The sequence below is a fragment of the Strigops habroptila genome, chromosome 18 (genome assembly GCF_004027225.2).
Source record: "Strigops habroptila isolate Jane chromosome 18, bStrHab1.2.pri, whole genome shotgun sequence".
Lineage (NCBI taxonomy): Eukaryota > Metazoa > Chordata > Aves > Psittaciformes > Psittacidae > Strigops > Strigops habroptila.
Genome location: NC_044294.2, coordinates 3,969,814 through 3,996,707, shown reverse-complemented (window position 1 = coordinate 3,996,707; position 26,894 = coordinate 3,969,814). Strand labels below are relative to the sequence as shown.

At 43.8% G+C, this 26,894-nt stretch overlaps 1 protein-coding gene across 6 annotated transcripts; it reads right to left on the bottom strand.

Annotated features, from left to right (window-relative positions):
- On the bottom strand, nt 1-25,608 carry LRIG2 (leucine rich repeats and immunoglobulin like domains 2). Of its 6 annotated transcripts, XR_003989643.1 has the most exons (19): nt 25,306-25,608; nt 19,118-19,189; nt 18,558-18,632; nt 17,930-18,064; nt 17,263-17,406; nt 16,985-17,128; nt 16,239-16,382; nt 15,848-15,991; nt 13,110-13,190; nt 12,174-12,245; nt 11,966-12,034; nt 10,375-10,538; nt 8,864-9,184; nt 7,685-7,966; nt 6,636-7,085; nt 6,000-6,149; nt 4,531-4,812; nt 3,261-3,877; nt 749-2,887 (listed from the first exon to the last, which is right to left on the bottom strand). XR_003989643.1 is itself a non-coding variant. In XM_030473270.1 (18 exons), the coding sequence occupies exons 1-18, from the start codon at nt 25,524-25,526 to the stop codon at nt 527-529; spliced, it is 2,961 nt and encodes a 986-aa protein (XP_030329130.1). In that variant the 5' UTR covers nt 25,527-25,608; the 3' UTR covers nt 1-526. The 6 variants fall into 6 exon arrangements, 5 of the variants coding, with proteins under 5 accessions (XP_030329130.1, XP_030329129.1, XP_030329131.1 ...); XM_030473270.1 differs by lacking the exons at nt 749-2,887; nt 3,261-3,877 and adding an exon at nt 1-537; XM_030473269.1 differs by having other exon boundaries at nt 749-3,877.
- Between the last annotated feature and the right edge of the window lie 1,286 nt (nt 25,609-26,894).

Below are 26,894 nucleotides of genomic sequence, written 5' to 3'. Positions count from 1 at the left end.
TCCCTCAGCCATAATTTGCCTGGCTTTGCTTTTTGGGTGTCCCAGTGTAGGTCCTAAGGACATGACACACTCCCCTGGGTGTGGGAGCAACCACAGGCCACAAGGAATTGGGCAGCGCTGCCAAAGTCACCACACGCTGCTGCAGGGAACCAAACACTGACCCAAGGGAAGGCCACCAGGCAGAAGAGCAAAGGTGGGAATATATCTGAGCATGAACCAGCACAGGAATACAGTGATAGAAATAAAGTTATTCAAAGGAATACAAAACTTACACTGGTTTCAGGAGGGCTGGTAGCTGGTGGGGTAGAAGGCACAAACCCCTCCCTGCTTGCAGTGGGTATGTAGGGACATGCTCTCACCAACCCATTTGTGCTGCTAATTTGTTGCTGGAAAGAAAATCTTGGTACTTCCAAGGATCCAACTATCAGGACAGCGATGGGAATGCAGAATCAGGAGTCTCCTGGCCCGGAGTCAGCAGCACCGTGGGAGAAGTAACAGCATCTTCAGGAAAGGGCATAGGGTGTTTCTACTGGAAAACTGAAATAAGAATCACAGAATCAGAGAATGCTTCAGGCTGGAAGGAACCTCTGAGGTCACCTTGTCCAACCTTCTGCTCAAGCAGGGGCACCCACAGCCACCTGCCCAGGAACACATCCAGAAAACAACTTTTACTGTATTTTATCCCCCTATGAAAATTAAATATCACAGAACAAAGATGAATTATTTAACTTGCAACTAACACCGGATGCTCAATGTATATATTGCATTTTATTGACTGAAGGTATATTACAATAGACAAACATATATTACACATGCTATACAAAATATACATTCTTATGTGGAAAAAAAAAATAAATAGACATTAGGCAATAGCAACAGGGCACAAGGGCAGCTTTGCCCACGCTGCCTCGTGAACCCCCAGCGCCCGGACCGTTAGTGCTTTGGCTTTGATTGAAGAAACTGTTTGTGTTTACTGGAAACAGGGGAGGTCCTGTCTGCACCTCCTGCAGAAAAGGGGAAAGGAGAGACCTGATTTCTTCTGCAAGTCTACCCGGGAAGTTTCTCCACAATGCTAAGCACAGCAAAGTGTTCACCTACTTAAAAGCTTCAGCTATTTACAACCAGCTTATGTACTTGAAAGAGATACCATTGCTCATGGGAGGATGCAAATGTCCTAATTCATAACGGTAAGTTTTATAGGCCAGTACCTCACAGAAATCAGTGCAGCTCTGGCTCCTGGTGCAGGCAGCAGGAATTTTAAAGCCTTGGTCCCGGCCAAGCACATCTTACCTACCCAAAGGGAATTCAGTCGCACTAGGGACTCGTGCCCAACGTACACCGGAGGTCCACATCTCCACATCCACAGCTTCAGTGTGACAGATCTGTGTTAGCAACTCCACAGAAGAGAGGGATGAAAGGAAAAGTAACAAACTTTAAAATTTGCCAGAGGGTGACGGGAGACAGAGCAGCAGGAGGGGTGCTGGTGGGGAATCCTGGCTCTGCACATGCTGAGCAGCACTTGGCCGCTGCAGCCTGGGATAATAGCTGGAGAAAGCAGCGAGCAGCCCAATGGATGAGGCTTTTCTGCTGCTGTAGTTTCATGACACGACCTTTCTCATCTGGATTTAAACTGACAGTACTGGGTTCCTGCAAGAGATAACTTTGGATTGAAATAAGCGCTGTGCTGTCTGGAAAGGAAAAGGCTAGAGGAAATAAAAAATAGAAAGGAATTAAGTTAAGATTCTTCTTTTGGCATGTATGTTATTAAAACATTTCAGATGTCAGAGCCCAAAAAGAGTTTAACACACCTCTCTTCTTTATCCAGAGGTCAAGGACAACTGGATCCTCTTCCTACTAAAGCTGCTGGCTATCAAAGCAACCATGGTTGCTTTGAGAGCACGTTAAGAGCCCTTGATAATATTTGCTCATTTGTATAGATCTGACTATTATTCATGGCTGAAGAACTGTGGGAAAATAACCATTATTGCCAGTCTTTCCTCACTTATTTACTCCAATAATCCACAGTCTCACAAGCTTCAGCTGTGATTCTGCGTGACTGCATCTGGTACTCCAGTCATGCCCCCTTCCACTGAGGAATGGATTGGTGCGAAGCCTTACATACCTCTGTTGGGCTGGTCAGAAAAGGGGTTTCTGCCTTTATAAAAATACAAAATACACCATGGGTGTTTTCATTTCAGTACATATCCTCCAGCTTGGACAATTGCAACAATGACTAGGAAGAAAGCTCCTCGCTCTTCAGGAGCGAGTACACGACCTAATGTTGAAGCACCAGCACTGAGCACAACATTCCTGCTGGAACCCATCACTGATGAGTCTTTAACACCTCCTACACAAAGGGGCATTTTTTTCTTTTTCAGGAAGTCTTTATGCAAGAGGAAACAGAAAATCCATAGTATAGTTCACTACGTACTTATCAAATGCTTTTCCAATTTATCTGACACTTTCCATCACAATAGTCTTTTAAAAAGTTCACTTAACTGCCAGCTAGGAAAAATACATGGCGACATCTGCAACATACACAATACAAAGGCTGTTTTTTAGATAAAAGCTTAGAAAAACTTCTGAAACAAACCACTCAGAACTCCCATTTTACCAGGGAACCAGGAGGAGACATGTAGTGCACTGTTCTTTTTGTTTGCTTTTTACAAGAACTTCTGGGAAGCTGGATACTACAGCCAGGAATACATGAAACACTGCTTGTTAATGCAGGGTCTGTTGGGCTTTTTGCTCTACTGGACAAGAGAGGTGCCTCATACAGAGATTTAAGGACTTTCTCATCACTTAAACGGATCCAACTTGGAATTCTGCTAATGTCATGAAATAGAGCAGCTTGCAGTCAGGTCAGCCAGGCTCAATGCATGCAGAGCTGTATAGAACAATGAAATTCATCAATATCACAGTTTCACCACATATCTATAGTAAATTCATTGCTTTCCAAAACAAAGACAGCTCTATCCCCTCACAAACAAGCTTTCAGTCCCACCAAAAACCCCCATATGGCTTGATATACAACTGTCGAGAGTAACAGTATGATACATACTTTGGCATAATAAAAAATATATTTACATTACAGCCAACACATTTATATGCTTAGTGTATACAAAATATTTATAAATGCAAATTCATTTACAACTAGAGCCCATTATTCATCGGAGAAAACAAGACCCAAAGTTAGACTGGTAACAGGGGCCTGCTAACAGTCTAAGGAACAAAAAGCTGGCCAAGAATTTTATGCTTACAGTTACTGGGGAATTCCATGAGGAAGCCCTGAACATTTGTTTTCAAGCAGACAATGCAGTGGGAAATAGCTATGCATTCTTGAGGGATTTTCAAAGCATGCACCAACACAAAGGCTGCTTCCAACATCAGAAAATCCTCGTTTTAATGCTATTGTAGATACCACTAATCATCCATGTGTTCTCTGTTACACATTCCCATTTTCCAGTCCACAGAAACCAAGGGAAAAAGGGCATGTGCCACCTCCTCCTAGAGAGTCTGACTGTTTAGCCAGCCTGTGACTGCAGACACACGTACACAAGCATCTTTGGCCTTGGGGTTAGTCCTGAGGTAGTAAATACAACAAGTCAGTTGATACAGATTTGCTTTCAAGACTCCATTTGAGTGTCTTACGTGGTTTCACTATAGTCATGAATGTTGCGTGTCCTGTTAAAATCAAAGCTCCGGTCCCGTCCGCGGGGACAGGGTGCGGGTGGAGCCGCCTGCTCCTGGGTGCTGACAGCAGCGCCCTCGCTGCGGGGAGCCCGCGGGGTCTCCCGGCCTGCCTGCTGATGCAGGAAGTGGGAGTGAGGGAGTGCCACGTCTTTGTTCACTCCCCATAGAGGAAGCTGGAAGGGTTCTGGGGAAGAGAAATTAAGAAATTAGAAGATGAACAGAACTTAGTTCATGATAAACACAGTCAAATTTTAAGACAGATTCACTGAGTCATGCAGCTCAGCAGTAACAGTTTTTCTGAGGTTATTTGCTCTTTTCCAACCCTATCCATTCTATGAGTCTGTGTTTTACTGGATGCTCTCCCTTTTCAGCAACCTGTTACAGGAAGCAGAAAAAGCACAGAGTGTTGTTTCAGTGTGAATTTTTAAAAGGCTACCTGGAAGAAAGTCAACATAACAACAATCAATATACCAAAAAAAAAAGTATCTTTGGGAGTTCTCTGAAAATCAGGCCAGCTCAAACAGAAGGCCCATTTGAATTTCTTAGTGAAGCTCTTGGCTAATAGATGTCCTTGAAGCACATTTAATAGATCACATTCCACAAGCTTTAAGAGATGAACTGCAGCTTAAGAAATACCATCTTTTTAACATCACTCTCTTCAACTGTTGGGTACTGGATGCCAACTGAGGGCTAGTTCTGAGAATATTAAAGACACGAGTTACTCCCAAACTACAGTCACTAGAAGAATTAGCTGTGTGCCAATAGTGAAGGGTAGCACAAGGAAGACCAGAGTTATCAGGGAATATAAAGCAACAAAAGGAATACGAGGACACTCACCATTGATCTGCTGGGAGGAGATTTTCTTTTCACTCATTTTGTCATGGTTGGTAAGGAAGACAGACATGTCTCTGTCAGCTAAGAGATTATCCAAGGTACTGGTTTCATGCTGGGTGCGTGCTGTATACGTTTCCTTAGACATCTGCACCATGAGGTTAGGGAGAGTTTGATCCAGGGGGTCTTCTTCTGCGATGTAGGCATAGGGACAGTACTCTCGTGTCCTGGAGTAGATGTTTGCATTGTCGTAACAGTCTGAGCAGATCACCAATGGTGCTGCACCACCTGATAAATGCAATGAAAAACCAAAATACTCTCAAAGAGGATAAGGATGCTTGATTCCAAGACTCTTTTCATGTCTTAGTATGATCATGTCTGAAGGGTCTTTATACAGTTAACGTGGTAACAGAGTACTCAGCTTGACTGTTAACTGAAGAAGTCACAAGAGAAATACTCTAGGTTCCCCACCACCCAAAGCCTCCACAGCACTGCCCTTCTGAGGTTGACCAGTGGAAAACCATGGACATGAGCGTGAGCAATCTCATGTTTGCTCTCCTGTCCAATGCAGGTCCAACCAGCTTGGGCGTCAGGCTGAAACAGCCCTGGAATCAAACCAGGATACCTATCCACATCAGCTTATGCTCTTGTACCAGACTGGTACCCTGCATGCCCAGATGATAAAGTGGTCACTGAGATGAGATGCTTCTCAGCTCCTTCCTGATAGACTCTAGTGTAGAGTCTAGATCTGAAGGACCACTTTTAAAAGCTGGCCTATATAAAGATTGAACAGATCCTCAGCATTTGGGTGGTAAAAGATAGCATCACTGTAGACTCAATGACACAAATACCCTGAAATCATCCAGCTAAAGTGCAGACCCTTTAGTTATGATTGTAACAAGCAGACTATGTCAGGCAGAGGCAATAATTTTATGCCAAGGACAAATGGTACAGCAAGTCGTCTTCCAAACAAACTATTTCTACTTCTATTGCCTGGACTCTTGAGATGCCCAAAGAAAGAAATAGCATAAAAATGTACCTTGACATTTAACCTAGGAATTCTCTAATGGCATCCCCACCTTGCTGAACAGATCACAAACCATGAGGCAAAGAGTCTCTGGAGGGAACTGTATTACTCTGGCACCTGAAGAACAGCAGTCATGACACCTACATGCAAAGGCACTCATAGCAGATGCGAGCCCAGGTGTTGCTGGACCAAAGATTAAACAGCACACATGGAATGCAGAAGTGCCTTGACAGCAGAATATTAACAAACACTAGAAGAAAATGAGACACCTCAAACTCAGGATGGAAATTTTCAGATCAACCTGAGCTTTTCTCTAGGAAAAGTCACCTTTCGTGTTAATAATGCAGTACTACAGAGTGTTGTGCAATACTGCTGCCAGCTGTGAGGACAAGACCGTGCACTGGCATCCTGCTGGAACACAAGTAATACATGTGAGGGCTCTGCTTACCATCTGTGCCTTTATGCACGTAGCTACCAGCTGCAGGCATAAGCTGCTGATGGCTTCCTGCCTCTGAGTTACTGTAGCCTTCCTGAGGCTCTGACAGAGTTCCTTGGGAGGACAGATAGCTGGGAATGTCTGCCGGTAGGTTCATCTCCTCTGCAATGCAGAATTAACACTGATGACATTAACAGCTAAGTGTGAAGATTTCAAAGTAGTACCAACACCATTATGCACGTAAAGAAAACTGTCACTCAGAAGTTCAACTCACAGTTATCTTTTTTCTGCCTCAGTTAAATATCTGTATCATTAGTTCAAAACTAATAGGGACAGAATGAAAATTTACACACATTATCCCAGGCCCTGAAAACATTTTTAAGTTTATTCAAGTATTTATTTCCAAAACTTTACTGCTTTCCCTCTATGCAGAACAAATCTAGTGTATAAAGAACAAAATTAACACTTGATATTAAAAAAATCCAAACAACTCTAAAATGAAGGAATTTGAGCGAATCCCTGAAGAGATTTTAGAAGAAACCCCTCATTTCTTCAATCTTATCCATCCCTAATGATTCCAGACATTTCACCCCTCTTAAGTGTTTTGTACTAAAAACAGGGCTGAAGGCTGTTGCTTTTGCACCTTACCTGTGTTAGTGATGCTGTAATCTTCACTCTTCCTTCTCATGTGGTAGATCACGATAACCCATACCAGAGAGGTTCCCACAACACAGCACACCACGACGATAATCACAATGCCCACTGTTGTCCAGCCATCCTCCTCATGGACAATGCCACTCTGGGAAGAATCACAGTTTGGAGAAGCCAGGACATTTAGGTAAATATGGCCACGTTCAGTGCCCAGTGTGTTGGACATAATGCACGTGTACTTCCCAGCATCCTCTAACCCAGCATCCACGATGATAAGGAGTTGATTTGCTGCAGCAAAAAAATGCCTTTCTGTGACTGTCAAAGGGCCATCATCCTTTGTCCAGTTGAGGCGTGGGGCAGGGCTGCCACCAGCTATGCACTGCAAGACAGCAGTTTCACCTCGGGTTACAGTTCTGTCTTCCAGAGGCCTCACAAAGGAAGGAGTTTCTGTGATCGTGAAGGAAAAAGGGCAATAAATCGTCAGGGAAGTTCATTGTGTGACACCAGTGTGTACTGCATGGTATTTAGAAACCTGATCTTACAACCTGAACCTAAACTTGGGCAGTCAAAGACAGGATTCAGGAAGTCCTACGAGTTCAGCTCTCCTATGGATCACTGCAGCCAAAGGGGTACAGCAAACATCCCCCAAATTACATGCTAGCCACAGTCTGCTTTATGTATTCAATTCTAAATTTGCTTATGACCATAATGGTAAAAGTCAGTGTCCTCAAACATTCTGCACTCCAGAGGAACTGTCCTTCCATTATTACTCAACATAGTTCATGTTACTTGCAACAGGATTTGTTGTGAGGCAACACAAATTATCCAGTCGACGCTGCTGGACTGTGGTATGTCCCTCAGCTCTTCTGCAAAGATCATACTGACTTCACCAGTCAGCACTGTAGCTAAAGCTTCACTGTTCAAAAACCATGTCAAGTGCTGCTCTTTGTGTTTTAACTTCATTCTTTAGGACTTAAGCTTACAGCTACGCTACACTGCAGAGGTGAAGGGCTCCACATGGAAGCACAGATTAGCACACCACTTACCTAACACAGTCAGCGTGGCATTTGCTGACAAACCACCTGCAATGTTTTGTGCCATACAGCTGTAGATTCCCATGTCTTCTATTTTCACATTTGCAATAAAGAACACATCATCCTCAGGCATGACATGCATCCTTCTCTCTCTTGCAGCAGGGAAGTCTGTGCCACCATCTTTCTGCCAGGAGATCTGTGGAGTAGGGTGACCCTCTGCAGCACACTCCAGTCGGGCCATTGCTCCGGTGCGGATAGTAAGATCCATGGGGGTTTTCAGGAAAGAAGGTAGCTCTGGAGCAAAGGAGACTAGATTCAGTGGTTTCAGTACCAGTGAAAAAGCAGCAAAAGCTCCACAGCAGAGAATATCTGAAAACAAATTTGAAACATCCTCTAGTTTTCCCTGAGAGGGGCAGATTCTCCTAAGAACTGCACAAATTTCCAGTGGTGATTTCTAACAGCCTATCCTCAAATTTAAACACAGTATCTATAGTGCTCATTTAAGATGATCTGAAGGACACTTCTCATGAGGGAAAGACAGGGAAAAGGTTTAGCCTTCACAAGCCCTTTGGCACACTTTTTCTTCCCTCGTAAAAGGGAAGGTGAACTTCCACCTCATCAGTCCAAGTCTGCATTATCTGTTCTGGACAAGCAAAAGCAGCACAAGGCACCTCTGCTCCCAAATACAATGGGGATCAGTGGTCTACTGACTGACGTGAGCATTGTCTTCTTATTTCCTTTCCCTCAAGCCAAAATAAAAAGAATCATGATCTCTAAAAACAAAGGACTTCAGAACTGATTTTTCAGACTCTGCTTCCAGTCCCACCGTTCAATTTTCCCTGAATCCTCTCTAGCTTAACACATGGGAAAAGGTGCTTAGTTCTGAAGAGACAGCAGAGGGAGCTTTTAGTTTAAGAGACTTCCACCTCCATTTAACCAGATGAACAACCAATTGTGTTGTAACGAAAGCATGGGATGTATCTGCCCCTTTTGAAAGTGAACACAAGTTTTTTCACCCACGCAGAAAAAAAATCTTTCCTGCTTTATAAAACGATATTTAATACAACTAAATACCGGTGAGACAGTCTTGCAAGACTATTTTGGGCCAGCTCTAGTGAAAAATAGACTTGAAGCTATTTAAATAAAACGTTAGGTTTCAAGTGTTTCTCCTTTGTTACCATTATTGCTTACCATTGACAGTCAGCTTGGCTTTGTTGGAATAATTGGAGCCGAAGTGATTGGTGACGATGCACTGATACTTTCCTTCATCAGTGAAATTCACATTGAAAAGGTGCAGGACAGTGGTATATTCGACCACCTCACCACCCTGCTGCTGGTATCTGGCAAAATTCTCAACCTCTGCATCATACAACACCTCGCTGTCTTTACGCCAAGCAGTGGACATGGGTGAATCACTGCTGCTCACAGCAGTGCAAGTCAGAGTCACATTCATGCCTCGCAGAGCAACTCTGGTCTCAGGATGCACTCTTATCTGGGGCTTAGGGAAGTTATCTGGAAATAAAAGCACTGAGATTAGCTACTTCCTCTTCAACTTGCAATTAATATTGTAAGAAAACTCACTGTAAAGACAATGTAAGCAGAGTGCAAGCTTTGGGAACAGATGTCCTGCTTGAGGTGCACATACTCAGCTGTTTCCAGCTGGAAATCAAGCTGTGAGAGAGGATTAGAACCACAGGTAGTTACCAGAATAAGGGTTGAAAACAATCAGCAGAGAAGCATGGTCTTGAGCAGCACCCTGCATTTTGTACAACTGTATGGACCTTGCTATACTTAGATCACACACAAAAGCTGTGCTCAGCTGAAGAGCCAGGCTATTTTACGAAGGACTGAGACTTATTCTCAGGTAATTTAAATATCTTGAAGAGCCTTTAAGTTCTACAAAACAAAGCAGAGCAAGCTGGAAGTTCACTCTTATCCCACTCAATGGGAGCTATTTCAATACCCATTATTGCAGCAAAGACATTCTCATAGGCACATGCAGCACCCAGTGTCAAGGCACCACGGTGGTGGTATCAGAATGGAGAAGTGGGTGCTTGCACCTACATGATGATTATTGTAGCCTTTGCCACCAAAAGGATGAAAGAACTGTGTACACAGAAGTTACACTTAGCAGATTGCTCACCCAGAAAAGAACACCAGACTACTTTCAGGCTTTCCACAGACTTCACACATGACTCTGGGCAAAGAGACTCTCAGTTTTCCATCTCACCGTTCAGTTACAAAAATAAACAGGCTTTTGTCTGAAACTGTGGTGGCAGAGACCAGATAAACATCACAGCTATAGAGCGTGAGAAGATGTGCCAGAGTATTAATGACTCTGGTCTTGCTGGTACGGACAAGAACCAATATGGAAGTGTCAAACAGCCCTTCCCAAGCTAAAGGCATTCATAAGCAGGGGGAATGGAAGCATTACCAGTTTTTAACAGTAACCTACATGAAAACCAACGCACTCTCACAGAATTACTCCCTCAAGTTAGCTTCAGTGCTCAAACACGACAAATCAAAAAGAAACAGAAGTATAACCCAAACTCCAAAGCAGACCCAGTGATGTACAGAGGCCCAAGTGCGCACCATGGCCAAGTCCAAACACCTCCAGCAATGCCACAGCCTGATTTCGGAAAGGTACCTGCACAGATTTGTGTTACCATGTTTTTATATCAAAAGTCATTAAAAATACAAACCACAGACAAAGTCATCAGGGTCCACACTGAGAAGGCTTTGTCCTGCTAACCACTCTGGATGAGCACAGCTAACATTTACAGCCTGCTGTAAATGGCTGTCAGTGAGCCACTGTGGCAGCCATTTCAACTGGCAATCACAAAGCAAGCTGCTAGTGTTCAAAATTCTGCAGAGACAAGGCAAAACAAAAGTGGGATTAAAGTTTATGTATTTCCTACATGTGATTTCATGCAGCAAAACAACTTAAAGCATATATGTTCAGAAATGTCAAGATTCATAGTATTCTTTTATGCCTATGGGTATTTATTACAAAACATTAGCTATATATGCTATAAACAATCCAGAAAACCTTTCCCTCTATGTCAGCACTAAAATCTTACACTTCTTTTTAATTCTGAAGAAAACCACCTTGGATTTTCAACTTCTAAAAGACATACTAAGCCTGTCTTTACAATTATCCCATTCCTCTTAAAAGCAATTAAAAGGAACATAACACTTCAGAGCAGCAGTGTCTCAAACTCAACACACTCGCCATTATGAACATAACACTTCAGAGCAGCAGTGTCTCAAACTCAACACACTCACCATTATGAAATGAGTATAAGCCTCAAAACTCATTTTCATGCCAGCCAATAAATATTTAAGAACGAAAGCGATTTGTTTCATACTGGTATCTACTGCAGGTTGTTTTCTCTACTCCAAAGAAAAACTGTAAGCTGGAAACAATGTTGGGTCACTTTTTCCCCACCACCTGCTTTCAAAGCTTCCTAACTGTTATGTATCAGTATGACTGACTGGGGAAAGTCCAACATTTCAACAAGAAGTGATCTGCCACGAGATGAATCCAGCAGTAACCAAGGAGAGGCACACAGACAAGCCAGGATTCCATCCTGCTCTTTGCCCATGCATGCCAACAATTCCTCACTTTTAAGACACATTAGAGAAGGCAATGAAAGTCTTATGTTTTAGGTGTCTCCTCAATCTGGCAGATCTTGCAGACTAAGTTCATCTGGCCAAGATTAACTAATTGAGTAACAGATTTAAAACAGATTACATGATATTCAAAGACTTTATCTCATAGAGATGACTGAGTTGCAGTAGGATTAGTCTTTGGTGTGAAGGTCACTTCACATTATACTACTTTAAACGTGTGAAGATCACTAAGGGGCTCTCGCAGCTTAAGCGTCTGCTAAGTAAGTAAAAATTCTTGTCTACTTGTGAATTTTAAAGCCAAATTTCCCCAAAATGAAAGACGATGAATTATTTCTTTTATTCACCGTCTCCATCCTAGCATGTGCTGAGCTTGCTGCAAAACCATAAGATATGAAAAACTTAATGGTTCAGCACTGCAAGAAAAAAGTACTTTCCAGTTGCAATCAAGGAGATGGAGCTGCACATTTTATCAAACCTTAAATCTAAGGATACTGCTACCAATTTTGAGGCGATAATTTATCAGCATTGCTTGAAATATTTCATGATGAAAGCAGACACACTTCAGTTGATCCTACAGTGGCTGAAGGATTTGAAGGATTTTAGCTTTATCTACGAGGTATGACTTGTAAAGAATCTGTAAAATAATTGTTATAAACTTACAGCTCCTTCAGGTGAGCCTGGGCAAATGCATTTTCTTGAATGGACATTACTGCATTGTTGCTTAAATCTCTAGAAGTTAAGCAAAGAGAACAATAATAGGTAAGTGTGATTTCATATGCTACCTTCAGTCAGATTCTTAAATATTTGACAGGTAACACAAGACTGAAGTTGACAAATAATTAGAAATTTTACAAAGTAAAGTACTTACAGATGTTCAAGTCCTTCAAGACCAGAGAATGCTTTTTTGGTAATTGACTTAATCTGGTTTCCTTGCAAGATTCTGAAAGACAAAGCCCCCAAGCCCCAGAAACGAGTTTGAACGTCAGTACGAGTTCACAAGTAAGACCCGAAAAAGCTCCCTATGATATTTAACTATGTTTTTTCTAATTATAGCTGAGCTAAAAGATCAAATACTACTTTTTGAGCTTAAAGCTCAACCAGTTTTCTCAAGAAGAGGGTTTCCATTCCATTCTTAACTTAGAGATTTGGGTTAGAGATGTGTCAGAAGGTAATTTAAGTCAGCAGAAAGAAACAGTGCTAAGCAGAAGTGGAGTGCTTGGGAGTGGAGCAATAACTTCCTAATGCCAATCTGTCACAATCACATTAGTTCCTGAGACTGCACCCTCACACCAAGCTATTTGTTATAAACAATGCCTGTAGCTCTGCAGGATGCAGCTTCCTACAAAGCACATGGCACTGGATGAAAAATGCACAGTCTAAGTACTGAAAAGCTGTTAATTCAACAGTGTTTCATATTTGGTAAAAAATACTTCATGTTGTGTTTTGGTTTGTTTGGGGTTTTTTAATAAGCAGTAACTTATACCCAAACTACAGCAGCACAAAAAGTGACAATCACCACACAGCAGGACCAGGCTATTCAGTAATACATGCAATCAAGTACTTATGCTTAATTTGTTCAAACTGGTGCTGCAAGGTGACTCAGCGCTACAGATGCTCCTGAACATGGAACTCAAGCCTGTATCAAGAGGCTGGAGCACACAAGTGGAAACATACTGAATACAGCTGCCAACTAGAAAAGCTTTCTGCCTCGTGTCATTGATTTACAATTACTTCGTATTTTGCACTCTCCCTCTACTCTGCATGCCCGGGAAGTGCTGCCATCTCAACAGTTTGTAATACATACAGTTTATCCAGCCTGCTGAGTCCCACGAATGCTTCATTTGCATCTTCTATGGCCCAGGATATCTCATTGTTCCGCAAGTCCCTGCAGGAGAAAAGCTTTCTCATAAAGAAGCCTTGTAACATCATCATGACCACTGCTAGTGGCCAGCTAGGGAAAAGAATTTACTGTTGTACAAGCCAGCTCTGGTGTTCTGGCACAGCGTCACCTGGAAGGTCTCAGATCTTTTATAAAGATTAGTTTTATAAAACTAAGCTTGTCAGAAGATGAAGATCTCATTTCAGAGATGCAAGGGAAAATAGAACTGCTTAAGATCAGTGCCGCAGACAGAACCACAAACAAATTCTGCAGCACAACTTCTTGATGTGGTATTTAAGGAAAGACCCAGTCTGACTAGCGCTGGTCATGTGATGGACTATTTACCAGAAGCTGGGAGAGGCTCCTGAAGCAAGTTGGTTCATGTAAGTGAATTTACTAATACACCAGCAGCGTTAATCTTCCCCAGTAACAGGCTTATAGTAGCCTTAGCATATTAAGAGATTACACACAGGTTACAGTGTAAAGGCTGCCAGGCACAAAGTAGTAGATTTTCAAATGGAGTTGATATTCTGTTCACAAATCTTGTTACCAGCTAATGGCATTTCTGTTTGACCTCTGCACAGCACTTTGGTCCCTCACATAGAAGAGCGGTAAAAACAGAAAAAACAATATAGCAATATGGTTTGGAGTGGATTAAATGCTTTTTAGAGACAAGAAGAAATAAATTAAGTTGCAGTTTTAGGCTGAATGGGATGGATTGAACCAAGAGTTTCTCTCAAAGCCAGAGTTTTTCTGTTTTGATACCAAAACAAGTTTCCAAACAAGTCAACTGACAGAGAGCTACATATACAGGCAATTGTATATCTCACAAACCCCTCATTCCTTGTGCTAATGGTGGAAAAATGAATTTACTTTCTCTTGGGTGAGACTGTAAATTGTGTAGAATAGCATCTTGGAAGAGATCGGGATCAACGTCCAGGACACTGTCAGTGGTAACACATTGTTTTCTTATTTTTCTTACTTTGAAATACGGAAGTCTTGTTCTGAACACCACACAGTAGTCATTTCCACAATTAACAGATATACATTTTAATGTTTAGGACAAAAAGAGAATGATTCATGCATCAAAAGGTCTTAACAAATATGGCCTTGATACTTGCTCACATTAAGTATTTTCCTCTCTGAAAATTTCTCAGGTATTCCACGTGGATGTGATCTAATAAGAATGACTAGATGAAGAATATGTCCAATTTATTACCAAGTTGCTAATTCTTGTGATTTGAAACTTGCTCCTACATTTATCTCCAGGTCTGCTTCAAAATTTTAGATTGTGAATGCTGGAGGGGTATCAATGCCAAGTTACTCACAACAGTATGAAGTAAATAACACAGTAAGATGTAAAACTTCAAAACTTCAATGTTACTTTTAGACAGACCTTTAATCCTACCTTGCTTGTACTACCTTGTGGTTAATATACAGTTTTATAGTTTATTCTTGCTAATTAAAGCCACATTGCAGAAAAGAGGCAGAAGCTGAGCATAGAGAGAAATATTTACATCAGCCTTAGCATTGAAGCAACCAGTGTACAAACAACAATGGAACTAATCCGACAGCAGCAAGGCATCTCCAGTTGTTTGAAGTACTTTTACACTCCACTACGCAGACCACTTAGCAAAATGAGTGAGCAACCCAAAAAGAAAAGCCCCTCATTGTGTGAGCTGGGGAGTTGGCTCCTCATGCTTGGCTGGGCACGAATGCCTGGAGCCTTGTTAATCACCACTGCCCTGCTCCTGCACATTCCAAACCCGAAGCAAATGGCCAACCTCTCAGCTGCTGAGCCGTGAGGAGCCCAGGAAAACCTACTAATTAATCTGCTCTTGTTCTTTTTCATGCTACTCTAAATCTAAGAAATTAGTTTTAATTATTTCATTAAAAGGTTGCATTCAGGTTAACAGAATCTGACCGCTTACATAAATCTCTCTAGTGAGTTTGCTTATTTAAGCATTTATTTAATGAACTGACAGAGGGGTTATAAACTTTCACTCCTTTCTCTACTATCATTGTTTAGGGTGATTCCAACTGCTCAGATCTACTTGGGACACTATTTTGGTTTTTTTTCAATTAAGACTCAGGATTGAGTCTTTTCTTGTCAGAAATATCAAACAGCTGCAGATGCTACAAAAGGTCCTGGCAAGAGCAGAGCTGTGCCTCTGCCAGCAAGAAGTAACCCCACACTCCTCCTAAATGCTATGCCTATGACTTCAGCACACAAGCAGGGTGGGCTAAACCTTACCTTCTGCAAGCAGAAGGGTTCATCACTTTGTTTCTGAGGTTCCAACTCTTACAAAACCCTCCGGAATAAAAAGAGGTCTGGGTTGACCATTTGCTCCACAACTGGCATTTACACAAGCTGATTATCCACACCTCCTCAGAACCAGTATGACATGTAATTGGGCACTCGAGGTTACCAAGTCTCTGTTTCTTATCACCACTAAAATTAACTGGTTGGTTTGTTTTAGCGGGGCCAGAATTCTGTTATCTTGGCAGACCAAAAGATTATCAGCCCCACCACACCGGCAGGGCAGCACACACCAACGCCAAAACACTGATCTCAGCCTTACACAGGGTGATATTCATTATCTTTATTTCCAAAAGCTTCACTGATCAAGCTGAGATTTCATCTAGAAGCTTTGTGTACTTACAAGGTTCGAAGATTCACCAGACCTCGAAAGACACCATCAGCAATGTGACTGATGCGATTGTCACCCAGGTTTAGTTTCTCCAACACACCAAGTCCCATGAAGGCAGACTCCCTGAGGCGAGTTAGTTGGTTGTACGACAAGTCTCTAAAAGCATTTAAAGGCAAGTAGAGGGGGTTTAATTATGAAGACACTATCAAACTTGATTAACTAGTGGGTTTGATTAATTTCTCTAACAGAACACTTACAAATATAAGTAAAATACAGAGCATTACCATGGGCCTAACAAGGGAATCCAGTACTTCCTTTGTAATTCATTCTTGCTACATATGTGCCATCCAATCTGTTACTGCAACATTGCAAAACCCCCGGTGAAAAGCATCCCAGGACTTACAGCTCAGAAAGCCTTTGGCAGAACTCCCATGCATCTGGACTGATCCTGTTAATGGCATTCTGGCTAACATAGAGTTGTTGCAATGTCCGCAGACCATACAGCCAGCCCTTGTTTACTTCTGTCAAGTTATTGTGTTCCAGTTCTCTAAGGAATTAGAAAGAAAAACATTTGCCAAATAGATAATCAATGAAACATATATTTACAAAATTTCACCTTGTGGATTGCAAAACGATTTACTAATGTTAAGCCTTAGGCCACCTGAAATGCATGATTATATTAACCTGAAACCAAGAGTGAACTGAAGTGAATGAGGAACTGAGTAACCACAACAGCTGCAGTGATCCAGTGGCAGAAGCACAACTGTAATCTCTGTTCGCAAAGATTACTTCTTTTTTGAAAGTCTTCTGCTAACACTGCATGGCACACCCTTGTGCTATCTCCGTCCAACAGTCACACAGCAAAGAACCATCCCATGTTATGGAGAGAGCAAATGACACCCAACAAAAAGCAACCTACAAAGTATTCTTGTTCAGCAAGTGGGAACAACTGGGGAGAGAGCCAAGATTTTTCCACCTTGAAGTAACCAGACATGGTATCAAAATAATGGGAAAATATAGATCTGTAAACTCATTTCCTGGGATGCTCATCGATATCTTGGCACAACCTTGATGTAATGGAAGCTGTACAGGACACAACCCTCCACAGCTAAAATCCCTAAAAGAAATTCCATGACCAGGCATACTCACAGTTCTTCTATATTACCCAGGCCAAAGAATGCTCCATCCATTAGTCTGCTAATCCCATTGCGCTGCATTTTCAAGGATTTTAAGGATTCCAGTCCTTGGAATGTCAGACTTTCCACTATTTTAATCCGGTTCCTTTTCAGTTCCCTTTAATAAAGATGACATTCAAATATTAAGACATATTTTGATAAGCACCACTTTGTGCAAGTCGAGAACACATACTGAGATGAACAACACAGCTGTAAACACTGTGGTTTTAAGCTTTCAAGACTGCTACTTACAGAAACTGCACGTGAGGCAGTTTGAAGATCTTTGGTGGAATCACACTAATCCTATTCCTGTTCAGCTTTACCACCATTAGTGAGCTAGATAAGTTATCAAGACAGCCTGCTTCTAGAGTAGTTATTCTGTTGTTACTCAGATTCCTAGGAGAGGAAGAGGGAAAGAGGCCTTTCAGAACATGGAGAATTTTATGAACACAACTGCACAAGCACTTCAGAGCGACCACTTGCTAATAGAACTCAAGTTCTTTGTGAAGTCAAACATCACGAATCTGAATTCTGGTATACCAAACTAAATCATTTTTCCCAAAGGAATCAGTGCTAGGAGCTAATTTTTACTGCATGCCCCTATTTTGGTTAGACATGGTTAAGACAATGTCAACAGTGATCTACACAAACTGGGCAGAAACCATTCCATGTCTCTGCTGGCTGAAGTACCTGCATTTTGACAACAGCAGTTACTGTTTTCCATACCATCTGAGAAAACGCAATACAGATTGGTATGAAAAGCGTTTTCAAGTACATTTGTAGCTACATTAAGCACTGCCACCAGTTCAAAACCACACAAGGTTGCCTGCTTTAAGACAGCAATCTGGAGTAGATGAGGTCTTCAACATTATTGTTGTAGAGCCAGGAATCCGAAACATAACAGATCACTCTTACTTACAGGTACTTCAGTTGCATCCGTGGAAAAGAAGAAGCTTTAATTTCTGAGATCAGATTAGAACTAAGATCTAGATTTTCCAGTGAAAGGTAAACTTGGAGTTGCTCAGCATTTATTTCTGGAATGGTATTGTGTACCCTGAAAAACACAAGTAACAAATATGATTATCAAAACATCTCATCCTTCAAGCTGAACGGCTGAAACAGCTTAGGATTTGTGTATCAACGTTATTAGCAAGCTTCTTAAACAGGACACGTACCACACACTTCAAAGTGTCAATTCCTCAAGCGATACTGAAAATCCAAGAGCTGTTTGCCACCTTGACATATGAATAGATTCAAATTCTGGGGCCTGTAGCTGGACTGTTCCTTGTGGGAACTGTCATTCCTAGACTGAATCCCTCCCCTTCAAAGCTGCCTGCCTTGGTTGACTGCATCTTATTGGTAATTTAGGGTGACTTGATTGTCTAACTGATTTGTATTTATTTAAAGAGTGCTTACATATTCCCTAAAGCACTTTAGATGAGTAGTATTGCAAGACAAAAGAAGCTGTGTTTTCATACAACTTGATAGCAGAACTCTAATACAATTCTCCCATTTGTTAAGAATGAGGCAGAAAAGCAATCACTTACAATGAGAGAAGAGTTATATTAGAAGTTGTTTCTCCAAAATACGGAATTTCACTCAGCTCGTTGTAATTCATTTTCCTTTAATAAAGAAAAAAGAGGAAAAAATATTACTGGCACTTCAAAGAAAAGTAAATCCCTTCTGTACCCAGCAGAAGGAGTTCATCACAGAATGCATTTAAAAATTTTGTTAAGAATACTTAGTAGTTGACCAAAAAGGATTCTCTAAAAGCTTAAATAACAATCTGAACAATTTAATAGAAAAGCATGCTTTTTTAACCATTTTCATGGGTACTGTTACTTCTCTTCAACTTAGCTATAGTCAAAACAAACACGTCTCATTTCTTTTTTAAACAATGGTCTTCCAATCTTTTATGAAGAAGTTTTCTGCTCACAAAGTATCAGTTTTATATATAAAATGTGCTGCCAACATAGAGCATCCATTTTTAATTAACTGGCACTGAACATTTCTACAAGTCAGACCAGATATCAAGACATGCAATGAAATGTGCTAAATAGAATTAGGTAGGCTATCTCAGAGTTTATCCTCATAAAAACCAACTTACACTTCTTGTAGTGTATGAACAGATAAATCAATGCTCCAGTTAGATGACAATAAATGATTATGACTTAAATCCCTAGAGAACAGAGAGAAAAGTTATTCCTGCTCCTGGAATAAAAACCACCAAACATGTTTTATGCAACCTCAATGTTTTAAACCATATTTACGATACACACAGTTCCTCCTTCACCAGAGGAAGGAGAGATTCCTCCTAGCTTGTTCCCATGGTCGCTCACAGTAAGAGTTTAGACAGTTCTGTTTCTCTGTTTGAATCAAATCACTTCTTGTTTAAAAAGAACTTGCAAGAAAGATCAGACCTGACCAGAGCATTTTTCCTTTAAATCAGAGCTTTATAGACAATACTTTACATACATTAATCATAAAAAAGAAAAACTTTCCAGAGATATGGAAACAATTTCTTACAAAATGCCTGTTATTGAACTGGTTTCTGTAGCATGATCCCCATTTTCTCAGCCTGCCCAGCTTTTCAAACACACTGACTAGTCAAGGCAGGCTTATTTTAAAGGAACAACATACACACAATTACCAAACAAGCTGGAGGGGAGAGAAACATGAGGCTGGGAAGCTTATAGAAGCATGCTTTCGTGCCAGTTGGTTTTGCTTATAGGAAACAAATGCAGGAGTTGGATTGTTTCAATGGGCAAGAGAGTAGTCAGATCTGTTTTTAATGCCCATACTGGATGTTGATGCTATTCCCTTTCCTTTAAAGCAGTACTTTTGCCTTGGACTTATTGCATAAAATGGTACAGTGTGGGGGGAAATGGATCCACCTCTGAAAGCTAACTCACTCTCTGGGCACAGACTATTTTTGTGACGAGCCAAAGCATGACCAAAAACCCCAGGTCTGTGATGGCAATCTAGTTCTAGCTGTACCAGTGAGGAGAGACAGACATCACACTGAACTGTGACTGCATCAGCTTTTTGACACCTTTCTAGCACAAGTCCACACAGAGATGAACCCCTGGCACTGCCACCAAGCTTGTGAAACACAACTGAGATCCTCCCCACAGTCGGAAAACTGTTGAGAGGTGCATTTATAACTGGATGTTGCCTATTAAATCAAGAAGTCTGCCTCTGCCAACTAGTTGTGCCTGCCTGTCAGCAAGGCATCATGCCTCTCACTCCATTTCCAACTCCAACATCAAGCATAGAGCTCTAACAAGCTATTTTCAGCAAAAGCTGTTCATCTCCTGATAAGTTCCTCTGATAAGGTCCTGTATCACTGATTCCCTTTCATCTATCACATGATTCTCTTTCAAGTAACACAGTACTTATTTATTACAGCTAGTTTTAAGGCTATCAGGCAGGCTGCAGCTATGCTGACACGGGAGACAAAATTATTCTTTAAGAACAAAACTACCATGTATCAGTTAAAAAGAATATTACAATGCAGTTGATCACAGTTAAAAATATTCCCATTGACAATCAGGCTTGGGCAGTTGCAGCACCTTGTCTACTCTTGCAATAGCTTTGGGCCTGTGCTTGACTTCAAGTACGCTGAGGGTCGAGCCTGTGCAGACACAAAGATGCCCAAAACCCATGTCTAGGGGAAGAAAAGAAACTGTTCTGGTGCCCCTGCTGAAGGAGGACTCAACCCTCACTGAGTACCAGTACAGGTGCTTACTGCTGGGTGTTAATTCTGTCACAAGAACCCTCCTCCACACAGGGAAGACTGCTAACCAGAAGACAATCTGAGCAGGACCTGGGTTTATTCACCCTGGCACTTTAGTTCTGTAGGACCAGACTCTATTGGGAGAGAGCAAGGACTTGAGAGATGAGTCGTTAACTTCAGGCTCAGCAATAAAGATACCGCTCTAGCAATGAATTATTAAAATCCTGGGTGTCGTGGCAAGTCCATGCTGTTAATGTATTCATTTAATTACATCAAGATGTAAATTATACAGATACAGCAGCAAACAGGTTTGCAAACAATTATTCAATTCTATAATTAAAAAAGAATTGAGACGCTGGAGAAGAAGCCAACACTGCTCTGCCTTCAGTGTATCCCTGAACACCAGGATATCAGGCCTGATCCCTCCATATGCATAGTAATTAACAGTAACACAAAACTAACTGAGTATGAACTGCTCCTACAGCACTGCAGCCACCCTTCCAGGCTGCCTGGATCCCCCTGTCCGGTGCTGCTGGGGCTCTGTGGCTCTGGGCATGCCAAAGGAGCCATCAGACACACAGGGAGATGATTCCCAAAACCCAGAGTCAGCCTCTTTCTTGGATCTTTCAAACACGCAGGCACCCAGCCTGTGCTGAGGAGACTTATCTTGGTAGCAGTGGGTTTAACCAGACCCCAAGTACTAAACCACGCCATTTCCAAAGGACCTGAGCACAACCCATGGTGGAAGGATGAGACAATGGGCACAGAAGATAACAACACACTCCTCAAGGTGTCCACATACTACACTGATGAGCAAAACCATGCCATGGGTGCTGAGCCAGACCAACCTGTGGTTCAGGCACGGTTAGCGGGCACTGACAAAGATCTTGGGAGTCAGATTAACATGCAAAGAAAACAGCAACTTGATTTTTCAAGGCTTTCAAGAAGAATATCATAGAATAAAATATTTCAGTTGGAAGGGACCCCCAGTACACCCAGGCTGGTACAGGAAGAATTTCTGTTTGAATCTTCCTTCTTAAGAAAAGTCAGAGCTTCTTTAGGCATGTCTCCATAGCTAAAATATTTTCAGAGGGTAGTTCATGCTCATGGTGGACATTTGGCTTTTTAACCAAATGCAGAAGTAGCAGTCATTTTGAGTGATCTTTTAAGTACTTGTTGACCTATGACTTCTGAATTATTTCTTGAATTATATTGGAATTACATTATCATAAGGGTGCTGAGGCGCTGGCACAGGGTGCCCAGAGAAGCTGTGGCTGCCCCATCCCTGGCAGTGTTCAAGGCCAGGTTGGACACAGGGGCTTGGAGCAACCTGCTCTAGTGGAAGGTGTCCCTGCCCGTGGCAGGGGGTTGGAACTGGAGGAGCTTTAAGGTCCCTTCCAACACAAACCAGTCTGGGATTCTATGATTCTACAACAATCATCTAGACCAATCCCCTGACTCCTTGCCCCAGAAGCCCCCTGCCTTACTACCACTTTAGAAATTAAGATTTTAATTTAGAAAGCCCAGGAAAATATTTTTCTATTATTACTCAAATTTGGACTACCACACAGTTATTATTAATGGCAAGTCCTCTTTCAAGAAATTTGGTATAGGTCATACTTAAAAGAATTCTGACACTATTTACATCCAGTTACTATTGCTGATGCTTTTCTTTTTGAAATAGACTGATCACTAAATACAAATTGAAATACACTGTCTGATTTTTTGTGTTTACAGATCACTCAATCACACAGCTAAGAATTCTGCTATCATGCAGAACCAGATATAATCCCCTTGCTCTGACGAAGCCCAAACCAAAGAATCCATCACTTGAGAAGCACTTAAATTTTTACTGTGAGGCCCATGTTATGCAAGATACAGAGCAAACATGCAAAACTCGTATATTAGAGATTCATCTGGGATTGTATATAAAATCAGCTAAACATTCATTCCAAACTGAAGCAGTATTCATCTCTTGAGTAAACAAAACAGAACCCACACATCAAATTGATTACCGTATCCTCAGTCCTGGAGAATGATCTTAATTCAGCCCAAGTGAGCACACCTGCCTCCTGCCTGTGGCCCTGTGCTGGTAAAGGTGTTGCCATTTGAGCTGAAAATGCTTTTATTCACCATCTCCCTCGGTGCCAGCTTATCTAAACATGCTTTCAGGCACTAGTATAGGACTGGAAGACAGCGACCACCAGCACTGTGCTTCCTTTTCTCCCTACAGATGACTGCCTTACAAACAGGACTTGCATTCCTCCTGTTAAAGAATGTAAAGATGCAGACATGTAGAAAAACATTCACTCATTGACTTCCCTACCCTTTTCATCATCTGCCAGGTTATCCACAAAACATGTAATCTAGCAGGAAAAATTAAGTTACAGTTGCCTGAATACTTCTGTCATGAAAAAGTTCTAAAGGTGCTCTCCTGGCCTCATTAAAACAAAAAAAAAAAACCCCAAAACAAACCCCCAACCCCCCCCACTGGAAGCATCACCTGCAAGTAGTCTGAAAGAGTTAGGAAAACCAAGAATTGTTAGTCCTTAAAGTTAGGTGAGATAGTATCACAGAACTAAGAGAGAAAAGCACATCTGGGACTTCTTCATGCAGGAAAAATTAATCTTTGATTAATTTTAAACAGCTTGTATGCATTATTAGCTCCTTTAGACTGAGAACTGCTAGAGTAGTCCTAGTGAAGAAACAATGTCAACCCCACACACACACTGTGTGGCAAAATCCCAAAAGCCACAACAGAGAACATACTGTCAAGCCCTAGAGAGGGGCTTTGGACAAGGGCCTGTAGGGACAGGACAAGGGGAATGGCTTTAACCTGCCAGAGGGGAGACTGAGATGAGCTCTGAGGCAGAAGTTCTTCCCTGTGAGGGTGCTGAGGTGCTGGCACAGGGTGCCCAGAGAAGCTGTGGCTGCCCCATCCCTGGCAGTGTTCAAGGCCAGGTTGGACACAGGGGCTTGGAGCAACCTGCTCTAGTGGAAGGTGTCCCTGCCCGTGGCAGCGGGTTGGAACTGGAGGAGCTTTAAGGTGCCTTCCAACCCAAACCATTCTATGGTTCTGATTCTACAATACACTTACTTACGCAGGATATGTCAGATTGCATAATGTAGCACAGTGCCAGCACCTCTTCTTCCCACTGCATTTTGTGCCAAGTCGGTTTAAACACACCCTTTATCGGCTTGGAGAAAGATACAAGTATTTGTTGAAACTTGAAAACTTGCTCTCCAAACAGCATGGATATCATTTTGCTTATTAGCCTCCTGATGCGCTGCCAACTCACTTTTCCAGGCACTGACACCCTCCCTGACAAGTGCTAATGTTAAGATATCCTTGTACCTTTCGAAACACAAAAGGTTCCACAAGCTAGTTGTATTTCTATGCTGAAATGTACATTTTCTCTTAAACATTTCCCATTGCTTACAGTGCAGGGAAAGAAGAGAACTACAGAAGCACATGGGAGCAAGGAGGTGACAAGCTTCCTTAGACATGTTTTTAATACCAATTGGACTCTCAAGTCCTGTTAAAGGAATTCCTGGAGTTAACTGCACGGCAGTTTGTATATTTATATTCTATTCTAAACAGACTTTTTTCCCTTGGCCTGGAATAACATTATTTCTATTAACCAGGATACATGATCACTCCAAGAGGCCTCTGTGCACAAAAGCAGGCTTATATATCCCTCGTCCTTCAGGACTTCTTCTCCCCATCCCGAGTACACTGTAGACAAAGGTGACAAATGCAATGGTGACTATGACAGTAAAGGCCAAGGAAGGATGAAGGCATACTGCACTCAGCCCCATATGAACACTACAGAGCACACTCGCTAATTAAACTCTTGGGAGCAGAGCCCAACGGTAGCCCTTAATAGTTCTGAGGTTTTCTTAGGAAAAACAATGGCAGCAGATATTAAGGGGAGTCCACGGTGGTTTTCTTGAGGGAAAAGGAGGGAATCACTGAGCTGCAAAGGAGCAGAGGGATGCAGAAGAAATGAGAAGCAGCAGGAACTGTCACAGAACACAGCTTAAGTCAGGGTCTGGAAGGAGTATTCCCAAGCACAATCCCAAGGCACTGTGTCCTACAGCCTGACCTGAAACAACGTAAAGTCCTGGCTTGACTGGCGTTACCAAAAGCCTTATAAACCTGCTTCACGCTCTTCTCAAACGGTCCAGTCACACAGCAGGACAAGGCATGCATGCAACCTGCGCCCTGCCGACCCAAGTACGGAGCCTTCCTTCGAGCGGCCGCTGCTGCAGCTCCCAGGGCCGTTCTCCGCCGAGAAGTGCCACTGCCCTGCGAGCCCGGCTCCAGAGCGGCGCGGCTCTCCCGTCCTCCCCACCGCCGAAGCGCTCCCGGGCTCCGCAACCCACGGACACCTAGCACGGCCCGCCGCGCCCGCCCGAGAGCCAGACCGCGTTCAGCCGCCTCCGCCGGGCCCGGCCCCGCACACAACCCCCGCCACCTCCCGTTAGGCCGCGGCCTGCGCACACCCTGCCGCCCGTTAGGCCCCGCGGCCCCGCCGCCGCCCGCCGCGCTCACTCACAGGCCCGTGGTGCCGGCGGGAAGCGGCGGGATCCTCCGCGGGCCCGGCCCGCCGGGCAGGCGGTGCCGGCTGCAGTCCAGCAGGCCGCGGCGGCAGGAACAGGGCGCGGCGCAGGGCTCGGCAGCGGCGGCCGCCCGCACCCACAGCAGCACCGCCGCCGCCAGCAGCGTCCGCGGCAGCGCCCCGCGGGCGGCCCGCACGCCCAGCGCCGCTCCCCGCATCCCCCGGCCCAGCGCGGCCCGGCCCGGCCCGGCCCGGCCCCGCGCCGCGCCGCCCGCCCCGGCCCGGCCGCCACGCCCCGCCCCGCCCCGCCACACCACCTCAGCGCGCAGGCGGCGAGGGGCGGGGCTGGGATGGAGCTGTGCCCCTTCGCGTCCAGCATCACGACGGCCGCGGGTGCCGCATCGGCGGCTTCAGGCGCTGGGGCCGGGCCGTCAGCCGGAGAGACGCTTCCTCCGGGCAGTGTGGGGCTCACAGTGGGCGCCTCTGGTGCCCCTGCGAGCTGAGTGTTTGTACACGGGTGTTTGTGCCTACCCACACGCCTGTCCTGGACTGTTGGTTGCACATGTTGCTGCCTGCGCTGAGCAGTAGAATCGTAGAATCGACCAGGTTGGAAAAGACCTTTAAGTCCAACCATTCCCCAGCACTGCCAAGGCCACCACTAACCCATGGCACTGAGGCCTCGGCTACATGGTGTGTGAACACTTGCAGGGCCGGTGACTCCAGCCCTGCCCTGGGCAGCCTGTTCCAATGCCTGAGCACCCTCTGGGGAAGGAATTGTTCCTCAGCTCCATCTAAACCTCCCCTGGTGCAGCTTGAGACTGTTTCGTCTTGTCCTGCCACTTGTTACTTGGGAGAAGAAACAGACCCCACCTCACTACAACCTCCCATCAGGTAGTTGTAGAGCAATAAGGTCCCTCTGCCCAGCTACCAACATGGCCACAGCCTGCAGCAGCCAAACCACCTACAGCCTGTCGCTGGGTGCTCTCCACAACCCATCCATCCCCTTTCATGTCCCACTGAAGGGCTTGGGCTACCCCCACTCCCTCCACCCAGAGGTGGCAGCTCACTGCCATGGCCACAGCCCCATGCCAAGCCACCAAGGACGGCCAGAGCTCTGGGGAGCAGCACTGCAGGCACCCAGCAGGTACACGCAGAGTTCATGAGTGCAGGGTCCTGCACCTGGGATGGAGGACCCCCAGTATCAACACAGGCTGGGGGATGAAGGGATTGAGAGTACCCCTGGGAGGAAGGATGTGGGGGTTCTGGTGGATGAAAGATTGGACATGACCTGGCTTCAGTGTGTGCTTGGGCCCAGAACCCCCCATATCTTGGGCTGCACCCCCAGAGTGTGAGCAGCAGGTCAAGGGAGGGGATTCTCCCCCTCTTGTTGCACCCTGGGGAGACCCCCCCGAGTGCATCCAGCTCTGGAGTCCTCAGGACAGGAAAGACATGGACCTGTTGGAGACAATCCAGAGAAGGGCCACAAAAATGATCAGATGGATGGAGCACCTCTCCTGTGAGGAAAGGCTGAGAGAGTTGGGGTTGTTCAGCCTGGAAAAGAGGAGACTCTGGGGAGACCTTATTGC